Source organism: Onychostoma macrolepis, chromosome 02 (genome assembly GCF_012432095.1).
Source record: "Onychostoma macrolepis isolate SWU-2019 chromosome 02, ASM1243209v1, whole genome shotgun sequence".
NCBI classification, from domain to species: domain Eukaryota; kingdom Metazoa; phylum Chordata; class Actinopteri; order Cypriniformes; family Cyprinidae; genus Onychostoma; species Onychostoma macrolepis.
The window spans coordinates 31506462-31526286 of NC_081156.1; the positions used below are offsets into that span (position 1 = coordinate 31506462).

General features: G+C 34.5%; 2 protein-coding genes across 2 annotated transcripts in view; both read right to left on the reverse strand.

The window, feature by feature from the left end:
• Positions 1–973: 973 nt before the first annotated feature.
• cul1a (cullin 1a) lies at positions 974–14252 on the reverse strand. The gene is made up of 22 exons (XM_058751883.1): positions 14035–14252; positions 12055–12348; positions 11794–11971; positions 9684–9851; positions 9539–9589; positions 9360–9450; positions 9084–9247; positions 8114–8276; positions 7903–8033; positions 7674–7781; positions 7000–7106; positions 6860–6908; positions 6641–6772; positions 5090–5207; positions 4922–4998; positions 4700–4831; positions 4237–4329; positions 4080–4127; positions 3520–3602; positions 3282–3387; positions 2345–2458; positions 974–1671 (listed from the first exon to the last, which is right to left on the reverse strand). The coding sequence occupies exons 2-22, from the start codon at positions 12192–12194 to the stop codon at positions 1591–1593; spliced, it is 2334 nt and encodes a 777-aa protein (XP_058607866.1). The 5' UTR covers positions 12195–12348; positions 14035–14252; the 3' UTR covers positions 974–1590.
• Positions 14253–14821: 569 nt separating this feature from the next.
• Positions 14822–19825, reverse strand: part of cntnap2b (contactin associated protein 2b) — a 41741-nt gene continuing 36737 nt past the window's right edge. Inside the window, exons 23-25 of the mRNA XM_058761872.1 lie at positions 19291–19521; positions 17418–17492; positions 14822–16628 (exon numbers count right to left, since the gene is read on the reverse strand). Coding sequence (XP_058617855.1) covers positions 16429–16628; positions 17418–17492; positions 19291–19521 — 506 coding nt within the window. The 3' untranslated portion in view covers positions 14822–16428. The remainder of the gene's footprint in view (positions 16629–17417; positions 17493–19290; positions 19522–19825) is intronic.

Consider the following 19825-nt stretch of genomic DNA (forward strand, 5'->3'; position numbering starts at 1 on the left):
ATCTTACCTTTTAATCTACCAAGTCTCATAAAAACATCGTTCCCCACGTTATTTGAAGAAAATGAGACTCGCTCCGAAACACTTATGATTCGCGACGAATCATTCTTCTGAGCCGATTCTTTTCGATGAACCAGTATTTACAAATACGATTCCGGCTCTTGACGAGTCACAACTCACTGATTCAATGATTCGGTCGGAGCGAATCTCAAATTAACAATTTAATAGGCTAAAAAAAACCCCAACATAATAGACATTATTAGTAGGCTACTTTCTACTAATTTCTGTAACATTTCTTTTATAAAATATTACAGGCACAAATTCAATGTTTTGTTAAATAAATTAATCCATAAGGTATGTTTGCGAAATCATTAGGCCTATCTAACACAAAATTAATGTAGCTATAAATGTTTAACGTAGCAATCAAAATTTTGTTAATCTATTGAATTGACATTATATTAACTGTAGTCAAAAATTATTTGAATTAACCAATTAAAAACAGAATTTGGTCCAACCATTCAACTTAGAAGCAAAAAAAAGTACTTTTATAAAAAAACAAAAAAAAAATAATAAAAAAAACATTTTAACGAAATAGCTGCTATTGAGTTTCAACTTAATGTAGTTTACGCTGCAACTTTTTCAATTTCATTATTTTATATATAGCACAATTTTGTTTATTGCAGTAAAAAAAATAATAATTTTGAAACTGCATGTAAATACTGCAAGCAAAATTATAACCCTCATAAAATATTAATTTAATACAGAAGAGTTTACATATTTATTTTGACCTCATGAGGATGGAGCTTGACATTTCAGTGACCATTTGGAGTTTCAGCCTGTATTTTATACCCTGTTCATGAAAAATGGCTAACAGAGATGTCCTGAACATGCATGATTATATTTGAATAATCATAACATTGTCTTAAGGCTCTTTTGCTTCACGTAGTGACTCCACAGCATCAGAAATACATACAGAAACTTTTAATTCTTTTATTTAACACACATTTAAAAAAGTGAACCACACTATACAAATGGGTTTCCGGTAGCAGGTAACAATGCAGACAGCACGTCTACAAACCTGTCCATCTACAAACCTGTCCAACTCGTTCGTTCTTGGAAAGTGCAGCTAAAATTGCACCTTTTCCTAAATGATTTCTTTTCTTCTCTTAAAACATCTCTGAAGCCCCTCATTGCTAAGATTTCAATGCATCGTTGTTCATTTTTTCTTCATTTAAATGCTGATAGGCAATAACATGCTTAATGTGTAGGGTTTATTTCTGATTGGGTTTTTAAAACCTGCAATGTTTTACTTTGCGAGATTAAAGCTCGAGGTCTCTGTTTGTATGTACATTTCCAATGCGGTCTGTCCATAATGCAGGGCAGCAGTAAAGTCTGTCTCTCGCACAAACACATTCACTGACGCGCACACACTCTCCTCTTCTGTTAGTCCTTCTGCTTTTTAAACTCAACACAGGCCGAACATCAAGAGGAATGATATTTATTACCAGAGAGACAACTTAAAAAAAAAAAAAAAAAAAAGTGAGAGTGAGAGAGACAGACAGACAGTAAAGACGTGGAGGAGCGAAGAAATGTTTAGGCCAAGTAGCTGTAGGTGTCCTTCTCTCCATCCACCCGCTCCAGATATTCCTTCTCTATGAGGATGTCAATGCACTTCTGCAAAACATAACAACCCAATGTACATATGAGTGCTATTCTGTGCTGGTTAAACAGGGTTTCTGCAGGTTTTATGATGGTGAATTTAAGACCAAGTCAAGAAAGTTTAATGAATAAATACGTCAAAATGGCCTCTAAATATAAATGTCTTGTATTATCAATACTTGAAAGTAAAAAAACAAACAAAAACCGTCCAACCATAACTTTTACCGTACTGCAAAAATAAATGTTCTCAATATTTTTGTTATTTTTCAAGAATGAAAAGCAAAATTAAGATACAAAGAGAAATTAATCAAAATGAAGTGAGTTTCTGATTAAAACGTGAACAAATCTGTCAATGGGCTCAGAAAAATCTATTTAAAAGAGAAAACTAGTTTTCACTGACCCTTGACATTTTCTTGACTTGAGCATAAACAATTTTGTTGTTTTCTTAGAGAACAAGACTTCATATGTTTAGTTCACATCTCAAGCAAATGTATCTTGATTTAAGGATGTTTAGACATTTGTATTGGAAAAAGAAAAATACTGCGGAAGATTTATTTATTTATTTGCAGTGGATTCAACAACATTAAGTCCTTCATTTGAGGAAGGGCAAATTAAGACTTTTTAATAGTCACAGAAACACTGTAAAAACTGTTAAGCAGACTAGATTTGTAGAACAGGATCAACTGACCTTGATTACAGGGACTCTGGGTTTGAACCGGGATGAAAGCTGATTCAGAACCTCAGCCAGAAGCTGCTGATGCTTCAGAACCTTTCTCATCTTCATGATTCTCACTATGGCCGCCTGCACATAGAGGAACACTTAAACATAGTATGCTAGTTCAAACACACATAACTAATACTTAAGAGTGTTTTTTGCAATTTACTGAATGTGTTTTTGTTTTTTTTGACAGAAATGAATACTTTTATTCCGCAAGAACACACTAAATTGATCAAAAGTGACAGTAAAGACATTTATAATGTTACCAAAGATTTATTTCAAATAAATGCTATTCATTTGAACATTCTATTCATTAAAGTATCCTGAAAAAAGTCAAATGTATCATGGTTTTCACAAAAATACTAAGCAGCACAACTGTTCTCAACATAATCAGAAATGTTTATTGAGCGGGAAATCAGCATATTAGAATGATTTCTGAAGGATCATGTGACGCTGTAGACTGGAGTAATGATGCTGAAAATTCAGCTTTGATCACAGGAGTAAATTATATTTTAACATACACTGAACAAAATTATAAACGCAACACTTTTGTTTTTGCCCCCATTTTTCATGAGCTGAACTCAAAGATATAAGACTTTTTCTATGTACACAAAAGGCCTATTTCTCTCAAATATTGTTCACAAATCTGTCTAAATCTGTGTTAGTGAGTACTTCTCCTTTGCCGAGATACTCCATCCACCTCACAGGTGTGGCGTATCAAGATGCTGATTAGACAGCATGATTATTGCACAGGTGTGCCTTAGGCTGGCCACAATAAAAGTGTATATTCAAACAGAAAACGGTTATTTTAAATTGTAACTTTATTCCTCAATATTACAGTTTTTTTACTGTATTTTTCATCAAATACATTCAGCCTTGGTGAGCACAGGAGACTTGGCCATGATACCTGAATCAGGAGTTTCCTGTCCTCTTCAATGTTTTTATGGGTCGTTTCCTGTTCCTGTTTCTGCTCCGTCTTCATTGGCACGTTAATGTTCACTCTTAGTTTTTTACTGGGGAGAAAATGCCTCAGCCATCAATATTCACAAATTAATTTGCTCTGCTACATTCTAAAGCACAAAATGTGAAACATTAAATATAGATTCATAACTGTTTGCAAGATGAGATGCACTCATATGACCTACTTTTTATAGCCCAGGAAGAGTTTTATGAGGGTGTCGGGTTTGAATTCCACTTCATCCACGTTTGCGTTCTCGTCCTCTAGAACCTGTATAGACACACACTGATGATTACAACTGAAAACATCTGCAAATATACAATTACATTAAATATTTGCCTGTGTTGAGTCAACATGAACTGGCAGTCACACAACCCATTTTGTGTCTGTAAATTGTAGGTTTTCAGAGCAAAACAAAATATAAGGAAGGTCTTCCACTGGAAAATCCAAAGAAAATGAATTGTATTGTGAATAGCGGGCTTTCCATAGCAAAATGGAGTATGAGTGGATTAAGAAAGATAACACAAATAACACCTAAATAGCTGTTTGGCTATTGGTTAACACTATTTATGGCCTTGATGACAACAGCAGAAAGGGAAAGTTGTTTCAGAGGTTGATTAATTATATTTAAATAAAAAAATATTATGAGAAAAGAGGCTCAATTGTGTCAATTTTACTTCACAATGACTTTGCAGGAATCTTTTTTTGTTTGTTTGTTCTGATTAAAGACAAAGAAAAAATGCTTACCAGCAACTTGGATTTCAATAAAATTTGCAAAACCTGCACCAATATGTCCTAAAATACATTTAAAAAAAAGGCTCTGTTAGTGTGCAAAATCAACATCTGACTGATATCTGGATCTTGTTTTAGCATTATTGTAGAGAGTCCTCTTTTGTTTCCTTACTATTTTGATCTGAGTGCTGTCAGTCAGCTGCTGGACTGTATAAACGTCTTCTGTGTTATACTGCAGTAGAATGGCCATCTGAAATGTAGATGCCTGTAAGGAAACACACCACAAGTCTGATTAATATTCATACACTATTAATGCACTAATTACCTTATAATTGGATTATACCAATACAATTAATAACTCTTTTAGTGCATATTTAGCGCATATTTAGCAAATTCACACAACTGTTCAAAAGTTTGCAGTCAGTAACATTCCTTTTCTGAATGAAACTAATACTTTTAGTCAGCAAGGATGCATTAAATTGATCAAAAGTGACAGTAAAGACATTTATAATGTTATAAAAGATTTCTATTATAACTTGCTATGTTCAATTATAACATACTATAAAATGCTGTTCTTTTAAACTTTCTATTTATCAAAGGACCCTGAAAAAGTGCACCACAGTTTCTTGTCAGACCTGTAAGGTGTAGCGGTTTTTGAAGCAGTTGGTGACCAGTTCTCCTTTGGACAGATGGTAAAGCCAGGTGAGCTTTCGGCCGCTGTGTCTGCTGGCATAGAAGGCTGTGAACCTTTGGTAGCTCCTCTCCAACTGTGTCGGAAGAGACAGATCACGGATTTACAAAAACCATGGAAGGACCAAGAACAAGTGATTTACATACAAGCCTATTCGTTTTACTACCTCAGATGGCAGAGCAAATGTGCAGGACTGCTGGAAGGGCCATGACCCCGAGCTCAACACCTGGATGCTGAAGTCCACTAGAAGAAGCAACACAACGTGTATAAAGGACTTCAAACACAAATGATAAAATTTCATATGGTAGCAAAGAAGAGTGCAGCTCAGCCTTACAGTCTAAAGGCTCAGAGTTTGTGAGGTGCTTCTTGAACTGTTCGTTGAGGTCTTTGCTGACTCCAATGTCCTGGAACATGCGCTGGAGTTTCGATGTGTATTCAAAGCCACACGCTTGCTAAAAATGACAAACCAAACCGTGTTAGACACATCCACTGATGACGGAACCAAAACTACAAAAAGGACATGGACACCACCAGGGTTGGGCGGAATAGAAAAAAAAAAATTGATAAACAAAAAACAAATAAATCAGTATGTATTTGTTATGAACGGTCTTTGAATGGTGCTAGCAACCAATTAAGGCCATGGGTTTGATTAACAGAGAATGCTGATAAACTGAAAAATAAATAATGTGATTGCAATCCAAGTCACTTTGGATAAGTGTTGTTAGGTAAAACTAAAATTGTTTTCGTTAATCGAAATAATGCTAAAATAAAATGAAAAATATTAGATGAAAAAACACTTTAAAAGAAGAAATAAAAAAAATTTAAACTTTAAAAATGTTGCCTTGGCAACTAAATGAAATAAAGGTATTAAAATTACTAAAACTAAAATAAAAAGAAATCTAAAAAGAAATATTTTAAAAACCTAATAAAAAAAGACAATAACTAAAACTGAAAAATATTAAAATAAATGATAATTTAAATGATTAATAAACACTATAATAGTATATAAATAATAATAAAACACTATAATAAAGGCATCTGCCAAATGTATGAATGTAAAAAGTAAAAGAGGGATTTGATAGAGAAAATACTACTGTCAAATAAAAGGCAAGAATAAAAAAATAAAAAAAATAGTTAAAATAAATATTCAAGACTTGTTTTTCATAAAAATTTTCATACAAAATGAACATTTCTGATCACATATGAATTGATGAATCAGTGAAATGTTTCCAACTCTTTTGGCATGTTTGCTCCTGAAGTTTAAAATCAGAGACGCGAGCAAGAATACCGTATTGACCCGAATATAAGACGACCCCCCTTTTTCCAGATGTACCTTTTAGGAAAAGGCTTTTTGAAAACCAAATCTTTTGTTTAGTTTTTTCCTCTCTGTAAAACACATTTTTTCTTAAATTATTTTCATATTGCATATTTTTCCTATTTTAATTTTTGTTTTGAAAGTATGGCAAATACTGGTAAAATGTACCATTACGAAACAATGACATTTAAAAATATACACTTTTTGATATACCATAAAAATAACAGGTAGCCCGTCTGAATTATATAACATTTAGGAAGTTTGGTCCCATCAGGCTAACATGACAGTCACGACTCGTGCCGCTGTAAGCTTTTCTTTTCTGGCACACTCGTTTTATGCCTTTTTGGCGCCACCTATTGTTGTGGGTGTATTATTGACATGTTAAAGTCTAGACCCTGAATATAAGACGACCGCGTTTTTTCAGATGTATTTCCAAGAAAAAAACATTGTCTTATATTCGGGTCAGTACGGTAAAACATCGCATCCTGTGCTCATTTTAAGAACTGCAAGTTTTATGGATCATTTTAACTGATGTTTATATTTTCCTAAGCTGTGGGAGAACTGTTGCACCTTTAGTTTGGAGATCATGCTGGCCTCTGCGTCGTCGCTGGCGCTGTTCTGATGGACCAGACGCTTGGCCAGCATCTTCGCATAGAACTTCTGGAACACGTCCTTGTCCTCAATATACTTAAACACCACCATCTACAAAAAAGGAACAGAAGATCAATAGACATTAGGTTAAATCTTGCAAAAATTGCTGTGAAAGTGCAAAGTTTAGTAAAAACGCACCACTTGATTCAGAGTGTCTTCAAGTTCTGCCTCCTCTGGGTTTTTGGAGCTGAAATATCAGACAGAGATTGATTCAGCACAGGGATTTAATAACACATTTACAGCGTGTGTAAACAGACAGAGAAAACCTAAACACACACCTCTTCTTGAGCAGAGAGTCGCAGTATCTGGCCAGCAGTTCAGGAGATTTGCTGGAGGACTGAACCATCTTTGTAACAGCATTATTATTGATGAAGCGCCCACAAGCCTGAACAGACAAATTACATGTTTGAATACTTTCAATATCCAAAAGCTACCAAATCATAGTCCTAAAGATAAAATATGACTAGACATGACAAAAAAGAAATAAAATCTACATGAAAAATACTAGATGTATATTACTATAATTAGAAAATTAATGTAGTACATAATTAATGTAGTGCAATCTTCTGCATATCAGAAACAAATTCTACCAAATTATTATTTTTAGATTTGCCGTAATTTTAGTTAACGTTTTAGGAATTTTGTTGTTTTTGTCTTTTTAAAATAAACGTTAAGTAAAATAAAATCAAAAAAACTTTTCAGCTAGTTGCCAAAGCAGTACTTCTCATTTTAATTTAGTTTAACCTGATGTACTAAACTAACTAAAAAAAATTAAAAAAAAAAAAAAAAAAAAAACATAGACATAGAAAAAACTAAAAATTACAAAAACACAGAATCACAAAAATGAACTAAACTGAATCAATAATAGTAAATATTAATAAAAACTATTATAGTATATCTAAAGTGATACTAAAATAACAGTAGTTTAAATATATATAAAAGATGGTCATACCTTGTCAAGGGCAGCCACAAAACCAGCATCATTGTTGAACGCTGACATCACCAGGGCATTGTACTTCTTGTGAACATCCAGAATTGTCTGCACATACATTTTGGGGTCCTAAAAGAACATCACAAAATTCATAGCGGTTCAAACATGTATTGTCAGAAAAACCAGATCTAAAGCATGATGATCTTCAAGCTAGACAGCATGATGTACAACACAAACCAAACAGACTCACGTTGAGAGCAGACTCCCCACATTTCTCGATGGCTGCCAAGCCTTGATTATAAATGTGCGTCTCCAGAAGTTTCTTTAGTTCTCCCAATCCATCGGTGATCCGTGACACAAGATTGTACATGCGACCAAGATCTACATAGAGCGGAAGGATAAATCGCGGTTGTGACTCATGTACAGATGAACAGACATTCAGTTTTCACTGTGGTTCACACCTTCATTCTTGTCTGCGTCCAGAAGGTTCTGGAACTCAGTGTGGAAGATCTCCAGGTGCTTCTCGATGAGAACCTGCTCACATTTCCTGGCCAGCTCATCCTGTGTGCTCTCATGAAGGTAAACCTGCACTCTCCTCTGCTCCTCCAGCAAACGTGCCTCAGCCTGCAAAACACACAGATCAACACTTCAACCTCACACTAGGATGGGGTGAAACAGGTAAACAAAATAATACACGATAAAATAAAAGTTGCAGACTTTTAATGACGTTAACATACACTAATATTCAAAAGTTTGGGTTCGGCAAGATATTGAAAGGTTTTTGAAAGAGGTCTCTTATGCTCACCAAGGCTGCATTTACATGATCAAAATACAGTAAAAACAGTCACAATGTGAAATATTACAATTTGAAATAACAGTTTTCGATTTGAGAATATTTGAAAATGTAATTTACTCCTGTGATTCCTATTCTAATATGCTGATTTGCTGCTCAAGAAACAAGTATTAGCATTATAATCAATGTTAAAAACAATTGTTTGTTTGGAGAAAACTGTGATAAATTTTTTCAGGATTCCTGAATGAATAGAAAGTATATATATATATATATATTTTTTTTAACATTATAAATGACTTTTCTGTCACTATTGATCAATTTAATGCATCACAGCTGAATAAAACTATTACTTAAATGTAAATAAATATTATTCATTTATTTTTAATCAAACCAACATTCATTTAGACCAAACAGCCATTAAAGGCAAGCAGATATAAAATGCAGTTAAAATCGAGTGAAAAATTCTCACAATGAAGAAATGAATTTGTTAATAAATATATAATTACATTTGTTACGTATTAATATCACGATAAAATAATAACAGTAATATTTACCTATATAATAATTTTCCCAAAACATTATCAACTAGAAACGATTGAATAAAATAAAATGTAAATGTTAAGATATTTTGGCCGCACCTTCTTCATGTACTCAGTAACAGGATTCTGTTGCAGGAACTCTGTGCTTTCCCTCGTGTAAAACCGTTCAGTGTCTGCCAGGAACTGAGTCTCAAAGTATTCCTTGTAGACTGACAGAGTGGGACCTTTAGCGAAGGCATCGTCCTCATTGAGACCCAACTCAACTGCGAGACATGGAGAGGAACATTTCTGAGCAACTGCACTGTTTCTAAACATCATGTATCAGACTCAAACAAACAAGCAATGAAATCCATCATGACGTAAATGATGCCGCACCATAGGACTGGACCACACCACTGATGAGTCTAGTGTTGATGGTTTCTCCGTTCCTCTCCTTCTCGATCAGCTTCAATACTGCATTTGTGACCTAAGAACACAGGCACCAAAAATATATATTTTTTAAAGAGTTAAGCTCACCTTGTCCTATATGACGTCTTTCCTGTTTCCAATCTTACCTGCTTATTCAGAGGCCGAAACAAACATTCCCTCCACGTCACCAGAGCAAGCTAGAAAAACACACAAACACAACAAATAAAGATGTGCTATTGTTTATGAATTGAAATTGTGCAGTAATGCAAAAGAAAAGCAAGAAGTGCTTACAGAGTAGATTTCATAGATCCCTTTCCGGCCCTCGTCGCACTCCCGGCGCACCCAGTGGCGGTTGAGGTAAGCACAGATCCCATTGAGCACTTTACTGGAGAACCTGTAATCCTCCCACTGCTGTGTGTAGAACTTCAGAACGCTCTCGTCCATCAGATCCTCTCCATCCTGAAGACAACAGTCAAAGAAACCTGTTCACTGGGAGTTTCAATTTATTTAAGTGTTCTTAAATGTGACCCTGGACCACAAAACTAGTCTTACATTGCTGGGTTATATTTTCAGCAATAGCCAAAAATACATTGTATGGGTCAAAATTATTAACATTTTTATTTTATGCCAAAAATCATTAGGATATTAAGTAAAGATCATGTTCCATGAAGATATTCAGTGAATTTCCTACCGTAAATATATAAAAACTTAATTTTTCATCAGTAAAATGCATAGCCAAGAACTTCATTTAGACAACTTTAAAGGCGATTTTCTCAGTATTTTGATTTTTTGGCACCCTCAGATTCCAGATTTTCAAACAGTTGTATCTCGGCCAAATTGTCTTATCCTAACAAACCATACATCAATGGAAAGCTTATTTATTCGGCTTTCAGATGATGTAGAAATCTCAATTTTGAAAAATTGACACTTAAGACTGGTTTTGTGGTCCAGAGTCACAAATGAAGTTGTTGTAAATGGTCTACAGCTGGTTCGCAAAGCATCTGCTTGGTTGTTTTATTGAGGACAAAATATTTATGGTACATAAGTACTACTTCTAGAGTCTCTTAGTGGGCTTATAGACTTCTTTAGACAACATTTATTGAATAAATATGAGTAATAATAACAGACTCATTTTGGTCATGAACAACTTTGTTTTGAACAAAGCTTATGGTGCCATGCCCATGACTGAATCTTTTGGGTTAAATGCTGTGAATTTGACTCAAGTTATTCACAATGGTCAACACTAAACAAATCTGAGTTTGTTGAATAGATTTAAGTCACTGGTGCGAAAAAGACAAAATACACAAGGTAAATATTAGTGCTGTCAAATGATTAATCACGATTAATCGCACCCAAAATAAAAGCTTTTGTTTATATAATGTGTGTGTGTACTGCGTATATTTATTATGTAAATATAAAGACACACACATACAGCATATATTTTGAAAATATTTACATGTATATTTTATATTCATATAAATTATATCATATATAAATACATTTAATATATAACGTAACATTTTTCTTAAATACATACATGCATGAGTGTGTATTTATATATACATAAATATACACAGTACACACACATATATTACGTAAACAAAAACTTTTATTCGGGATGAGATTAATCGCGATTAATCGTTTGATAGCACTAGTAAATATACAAAAACCATTAAAAAAAAATTTATTTAAATTTCAGCCACTTGCCAACACAACAAACAAAATAGACATTAAAAAACAAACCCTAATAAAAATGGCAAACACACACCACAAAATTACTAAAAGTTTAACAAAACTTAAAACAGCAAATAAAAATAAAAACTGGTTCTAACTATTAATACAAACTATAATAACATTTCAATGATACTGATTACTTATGGTTAAGTACCATTTAATTTTTCAAAAGGTTTACTATAGTAAGTTTGAGGTCAAGATTTTTTAATACTTTTTTCAGCAGACACATTAAATTGATCAAAAGTGACAGTTAATACTTTTTTAATGTTACAAAAGATTTCTATTTCAAATAAATGCTGCTCTTTTCAACTCTCCATTCATCCTGAAAAAAATGTATCATGGTTTCCACAAAAATGTTTTCAACATAGACAATAAATCAGCATATTAGAATGATTTCTAAAGGATCATGTGACACTGAAGACTGGAGTAATGATGCTGAAAATTTTGCATTGAATCGCATGAATAAATTCCATCTTGAAATATACCCAAATAGAAAAAGTGTTATTTTAAATTGTAAAAAATATTTCACAATATTACCTTTTTTTTTTTTTTTTTAACTGTATTTTTTAATCAAAGAAATTCAGCCTTGGCCAGCATAAGAAACTTCGTCAAAAATATAATAAAACTGACAAATTGTACGGACAATAACTCTATTTTTGAAATGTACCTTTAGTAAGTTTGTAAGGTAATTCTTCAGAAATTCCTTCAATCTCTTGTAGAGTTCCAGCCCCACAAACTGAGCTCCTCCAGGTGTGGGGGTTTTCTTCGAAGGTTTGGACGGGGGGGCACCTGCACCGCGGGCCTGATTTGACTGATGCACACTAGTGCAATAATTATACACGTGACTGAAAATCAGGAAGTTAAGGACACAACAGACACTGGACGAATTTTTGAAGTAAATTACGAATGAAACGGCAATTGAGGATACGTGTAGAGCTCCATGTAGCGTGACTTGGCCATGCTCTGGCGGGTGTACACCTGCTGGATCCCCGCCCGCAGATCATCCCAGATCTGGTCCAGCCCGATCTGCTTCAGACCATGAGGGGTCTGGGTCCGGTTAGACGACATCCTCTCGGCCCTGCCGCTGCGCGTCTGACGCTCCTCCTGACGTTTGATTGGTTCTCGTGCCTGTCACTCAAGAGCTACTCCTCCATAGGGTCAAGCGGTGAGAGAGGACGAGGAGAGGCGACCCTCAGGGAACAGCGACAGACAGGAAAGAAACCTGAGGAACAAGAAAGAGAGATACACAATCCGAGTAGATACATTTGAGCAAACGAGTTTCTTATGTGTAGTCTGCGTCAATAAACAACAGAAAACTAACAGGAATCTGCTATCAGATGCCGATTCTGCTGATATATCTCAAAGACAGCAGCACTAGTTTTTCCTGGGATAAACATTCCTTGTATGGAATCTACTGTTCATTATATCCTGGGGTTTCCTTCTTGTATCCATGGCAACAACTCAAGGAACAGAAAATATTCCGCTAGGAGCTCCGAGCCGCAGCCAGTGCTGTAACCAACTAACAGCATTCTGCCATTAGATCATGACTTACAGTGATCTACTCAGACGGAACAGCAGAACATCTGGACCCAGATTTGATGATTTTCAATCAGTTAATAATTACAAAATAACACCATATACATCCACTCTAACGTAATTAGAATTAACTGTAATTTTGTAGCACAAACATTTAATAATAGATTATATAAATACTTCTCTAAAATATAACAAATCTATTGTAGATAAAACATAATATATACTAGACTGTATGTTTCGTTTTAATATTTAATCATATTGTTTTATATATTACTTTATTATATATTAGTAATTATTATATTATTATTTATTAATGTGTCTATAATAGAGAAAATAGATAAATTATCTTTGCTGCTAAAGTTTGGAATAATTAAGATTAAGAACACAGATTTAAGATTAAGATTTTTTAGAAAAAATAAATAAAAATTCTCATTTTCTAACCAAGATTGCATTCATTTAATCAAAAACACAAGGAAAATGGTAATGTTTACATATGCAAACGTTTGGGGGAAGTATGATTTAAAAAATAAAATTAAGAAAAGAAATGACATTAATACCTCTATTCCACAAGGGTACATTCAGTTGAAGTGCAAAAGTGACAGTAAAAACATTTATGATGTTACAAAAAATTATATGTCAAATGAATGCACATAGTGGATGATTTTAATAGAAAAAAAGGTGATTAAAAATAATATTTTAATTATTTTAATTATTACCTGTTCATGTCATGTGTGCATATTACACACACACATATTATTATTACCCGTTTTCCATAAAGTTCACTGCTAAATTAATCAGATTTCTTATCTCTGACCTCTCCAGATGTCTGATGATCTCTGCTGTGCTTTAACGATCTCCTCCTTTGACTGACCCTCACTTCATGATGTTCATGAGAGCCTGTCTACACTGAGAGTGGGCGACATGTCAAAACTGGACAACCAGCTTCATTTCTCACAATGTGAGCTTTGTAGTTTAGTCGGGTCTATCGAGGTTCATCGTGTACAACCGCATCAGCAGAGCCATCGAGGTGCGATTCATGCGCTACCAATTTACTGACGTGCTCGTGCTCGTAGCGTAATGTTGATGTTTTCAGTACAACAGTCACTCCCTGCGTCCAAAAATATCACACACAGAATTAAAAGTTGCTTAATCGTATGTGCTTCACGTAAACACAATCTCACTGATGAGGCCTCACCTCAAAACACACCACAGATACTCTGTAAAACACGCAGAGATCCGTTAATACAAGTCAGGAGAAAAGAACTACATAATGCAGTAGTACTTATGATAATACTATATTAATTATCGCTGATAAGTGTATGTTTGTGTTCTGGATTAAAGCTAAAGCTAACCGCTAATCTCGCGCTCTTACCATCATCCAGAAAGAACGACACACGTAAACATGGATCTCCAACACCGCTCCGGATCCTGATTAACAATAGTCCCTTTTATTTAGACGCTTATGTGGTGATCTTTATTTTCTACTTATAAAATAAAAAGAACGACGCCGAAACAACGAACACAGAAAAACTCCGTCAGCGCGTGCTCACGGAAACACGGTCCCCCGGAAACTAAGACAAACTCCGTCAATAAGCGCGCCGCTCGAAAACAGCGGCTGTGGTCGAAGGTTCCGCCTCAGTTTGGTGTCATACGAATTATGTGAGTAATGCATAACTGGGATAATAATTATACGAATAACTGATTTGGACTTTGACAGTTTATATATGCACAAATGTTCTCTGTTTACCGGGGAGTCAAATCTCACTGGACAGAATTCAGTGCACAACGACAACTAACTCGATTATTAACTAGGCCTACTATTAAAGTTACTAATAAAAATATTATATCATAATCATCTTATTTTGTATATATGTATCAAAATATCATTGAATTACTATCTGATACCATAATTTTACCATAGAACCACCACTGCACTAGTTTGATATAGACATAAGCCTACTTTTTACTGAAACTAAGCAATTTGGTGACTAACATTATAAGCGGACTTATAAATAAAAGCACAAAAAGTGTACGATATGACCTCTTTAAGATTAAAATTAACTGTAAAGATTGTAATAATAATAATGAGAGGACCATATTAAACACAACTCTCTTGTCACTCATTCCCTAAAAAAAAAAATCTTGTCTTTTTTGTTACAAAAACAATCCAGTAGTTTATTGAGATTTGCAATGTGTTCATTATTGGAGAGTCAGTTTTTTTTTACAACCCTCAACATGAAATGACATTTCATCATATCATACATGAGCATTTTTGAAAAAGAACATGAGAACAAATGATTGCATTACATTATAATAAAATCACATAATAATAATTTTGATGCGACAAACTTTAATAAATAAGCGATTTTGTTCATTTAAAAGACCAATCGATATATTGGTAATGCATGGAGACAGGTAAAACACATTAATAATTAATGAAACAACTTAAAATGTACAGAAAGCAACATTATTATAGTGCTTCATTATAAACCAGGCTTTGTAATCTGTCTGTTGGTTGAATAATGCTCTTGTTAGTGAATTCATATGAGCAGAGAAGGCAAACTCTTATGAGACCATGTTAATAAACTGCCAGAAAGACATATATTTGTAGAAATCAGACATAGTTCTGTCATCATTTACTCACCCTCAAGTTGTTGGTTCCATAGTATTGCAAGAAAACACTATGGAAGTCAATGGGGACCATCAAATGTTCGTTTACCCACATTCTTCAAAAGATCTTCAGAAGAAAGAAATTCATACAGGTTTGGAACAACTTGAGAGTGAGTTATTGCTGACAGAACTTTAATTTTTTAGTGAACTGTCCCTCTAAGAAATAAAAGTGACTTAACCAAGCACAATGAAGATATTATTAAAAAGGGTTTATACATAAATTTGTGTTGCCGATTTCAAATGAGCAGTGCATTAAAACTGCAAACACACAAAAAAGTCTTCTTTCTCCTATATTAACAATTAAGGGTCATCAAATCTATCACAAAATCCATGCTTGGCCAGAAGAAACCTTGAACCTTTGAGGCACATTAAAAGACACTGGAGCAAATGGACCATTCAAGATCATTTACTACTGAACACATCTGAGCTAAAATCTCTATCTAGAGCTTTCATGTTTTTAAGAGCATCTCCTTATAAAACCCTCTAAACCACCTGCCATGTTTTCCACAGAGTTTGAACAAGCACTTATGGAGAAACAGATAAATAACACTGAATTCTGATAACTATAAAGAACATTTACCATGAGATACAAAAGTGCTGCATTAACATTGATGAATGATTCAGAATGCCATTGGCTGATTACCATGCTACAATATATTATTGTCCTGAAGATGCTGACAACAAAATGTTTAAATACAATCAAATGTCATTATCAGAAACATAATTATGCATCATTCTGTACACATTCCGTTTTGTGCTATTGGAGTATTTGGTGCATTCATATTTGCCGAACACACATTTGTTAACAGACCAGCAGTATTGCAATGATAAAAATGCATCAGTTGTTTTTGTTTTACCGTTGTCCTGTATGGAATATGCCTGTCATGTGTGCATGGGATGAATTTGATCTCACAGAAGTCCTTGTGCTGTATTCACTTACATACAAAATAATTACAGAACAGACATGCCAGTCAGTGCACAGACTGTGGTCCGAAAGTGTCCGTTTCACATCGGCTGCTCGAAAAGCTCAGAATGACCTTTATGTGTTCCTCGGGGTATCCATGTCAGAGAGCGAAGCCCCTCCCAGGGGGTGTGGCTAAATGAACCACTCCTTCTTGCTCTCGTCGATGGTCTCTGTGAAGGCGGGGTCGTTCACGATGATGGCTGCATCAGCGCAGTCGGCAGACTCCGCCCCTTTGGCTTCATTGGTGTGGTAGGAGCCCTTGTGATGGAACATGTGACGCACCAGGAACACCAGCGTGCAGAGGATGGTGAAAATCACCACTGCGATGATGCCTATGTGAGCGAGAAATTGTATTAAAGTTATGACTGTAATGATGAATCATATCATTAAATCGGTTTAGAAATATTCTACAGCAATGATAACATAACTCAAAATATTTTAACATTATTACTTTATATGATATATTTATACAATGATATTAAAATGATTGAATCATATATTTAAAATCAGTTTAGAAAAGTTCTACACGCATGATAATATATTATGTTAATGATTAAATTAAAATGATTTGAATAATATTTATTATATTGATATGTTAATATTGCAGCATAATACTTTTTGTAAATATTATTATATATTTAGACAATGCTATTAAAATAATGATTGAAATGATGAATCATTAAAAACTGCGTAGAAATGTTCTACACCAATAACAAAAAGCAATAATTCTAATTATTTTAACAATATTATTTTGATGATTATATTATATTATAATATAATAAAATCATGATTGTAATGATAAATCATGTCATTAAATTCAGTTTAGAAATGTTCTACACCAAATATGGCAAAGCCTAAGAAATATAATTGTCGGTAGGTTGTATTTAAATTTATTGCCATGGAAGATACGGATTCAACAAACAATACTATACATAGAAACATTTTATAAAATCAAAAATATTCTTTAAATGTACTTGTGATAAAAAAATAAATAAAAAACTGTAAAGGTTTTTCCTGGATCCAAATGACAAAATAAGTCTTCAACTTCCATGTTTGTCTTGATAATGTCTCATGACATTACAAATATAAAAAAAGCATAATACTGGACCAGCATATTTCACCTCCAATTATTGCAGAGTCTCTGTTGACGCCATCACGGCTGACTCGCTCCTCGTTGAATGGAAACTGGGCACCAGCTTGAAAGAAAGAGAAAAGAGCACTGTTTTCTGACTCTAAACTTTGACAATCTCTTTCATTGAATTTCTTGGCATAGATGAAGTACAGAAGGTCAGTGGAACACTGTGGGCAGATGAGTGTATCTGTGCATGCGCTCGAGTCGGTGGGCTGCTGTTGGCAGGGAGCAGATCTGAGACCAACCGTCTGCTCTTTTCATCTGCCGTCTCCACAGGCTCCAAACGCCATGCTCCACAAATATCCATAAAAGCTCAAGGCACTCAGTGTCATGGCCGTGAGCACACACCTATCACAAGATCGCCCATCCCGTTTCTCATTTCAATCTAAATTTGTTTGGTTTTATTATGACAATAACAGTGAATTCATATTCCCAAGCATTTGAAGTTTGGCTGTGTATACTGGGATATAATAAATAAGAGACATATTTATTATATTGATTATATTTTATTTTATAATGTATTAATAATATTAATCACACTTTAATTATTTATTATTATAATAATTTATATATTATTAATTCTTTAATTTTGTTTATTATAAGATGACTAAGAACTCACTAAGAAAATAATAATAAATGTTATCAAAAGGAATACATTAAGGGTGTGACATAAATTCAACAGGAATATTTGAACTATGAACTGTGTTAATGTGTTGGTCAACATGGGACTCAATTGTAAGTGATTTTTAATATCCTTGTGGCAAAACCTGCTCGGCACACACACTCAAACACACAAACAAACAAACAGGAATATACCACAGTAATCCTCTCTACAGGGAAGAGATCACAGATGTCTTTTACTAAAAGTCAGAAGATTTCTCCCAGGCAACCAGGAAAGATCTCTTCAGAAGTGAGAAAACATTTCCTTATGTGCATCAGATTCATAATGAAATTCTATAAATATTTTTTTTCTGCTCAAGAGTATAAGATAAAGTGGAACTTTTTTCCTCAATATCTCCCTCTAGTTTCCCTTAAGGGGTCTGCCTGCTCACATCTGACGGATCTTTATAATATCCCGCTGATTCAGGTCAGAACACTGATTTTTTTTTCTTTTATCTCCGTTTTGCTCTCAACCACATTCCTATTCAAATGACAATACGTTGATCAAACGGTTTGAATAATGAAAACACACAAAGGGGCAAATGCTCCTCCACTGCAAGCATGCTGAAAATGTACTAACCCTCAGGCCATTCAAGATGTTTGGTTTTTGTCATCAGAACAGATTTGGAGAAATTTAGCATTCCGCTTGCTCTCCAATGGATCCTCTGCAGTGAATGGGTGCCGTCAGAATGAGAGTCCAAACAGCTGATAAAAACATCACAATAATCCACAAGTAATCCACACCACTCCAGTCCATCAATTAATGTCTTGTGAAGTGAAAGCTGAGTATTTGTAACAAACAAATTCATCATTAAAATATTTTTAACTTCAAACCATTGCTTCTGTTTAAAATACGACTCCTCTGTCTATAATTTTGCTTTCTCCTGTGAAAAGGTCATCTCCTCTGAATCAGAATCAGGTTTAAAAACTAACTCAGCCCAAAACAGCCTTTAACTGATGGACTGGAGTGGTGTGGATTACTTATGGATTAAGATGTTTTTATCAGATGTTTGGACTCTCATTCTGACGGCACCCATTCACTGCAGAGGATCCTTTGGTGATGTAATACAAATACACATCTACATCTTGGATAGCCTGAGGGTGAGTACCTTTTCAGCAAATTTAAATTTTTTGGGTGAACTATAAAATATGTTGGGGGCAAAATAACACCATAAAGAGTTTTTAAATCATCGTTTGGTTACCTGCATCTGGGTGCCAGGGGTCAAAGATCGCAGACATTGGTGGTACTGTGAGTGGAGACGCCCCGCAGTTGGACTCCACCAGGACTCCCTGTATGGAGGCTGTGGAGGGCAATCCGGTCCTCAGGGCGGCCTTCAGCGGGGCGATGCGGTTGAACTGCACTCTGGAGAGACAACCCACGAATCCAGGGGTGTTATATCGCTCTATCAACACCGGGTCAATCTGACCCGTTTCTGAAAGACAAAGACAACAGTAGAAAACATCAAGATGGTGGAAACAAATTAGTGTGAGTGTGAAAGCAATGATAAAATTTCAAGGACGGGTGTTATAAAACGAATGATCTAAAATTTGATCTACAATATCATCTAAAACAGTAAAATCAGTAATATTGTGAAATATTATTACAATTTAAAATAACTGTTTTCTATTTGAATATGTTTAAATTGTCATTTATTCCTGCGATGCAAAGCTGAATTTTCAGCATCATTACTCCAGTCTTCAGTGTCACATGACCCTTCAGAATTCATTCTAATATGC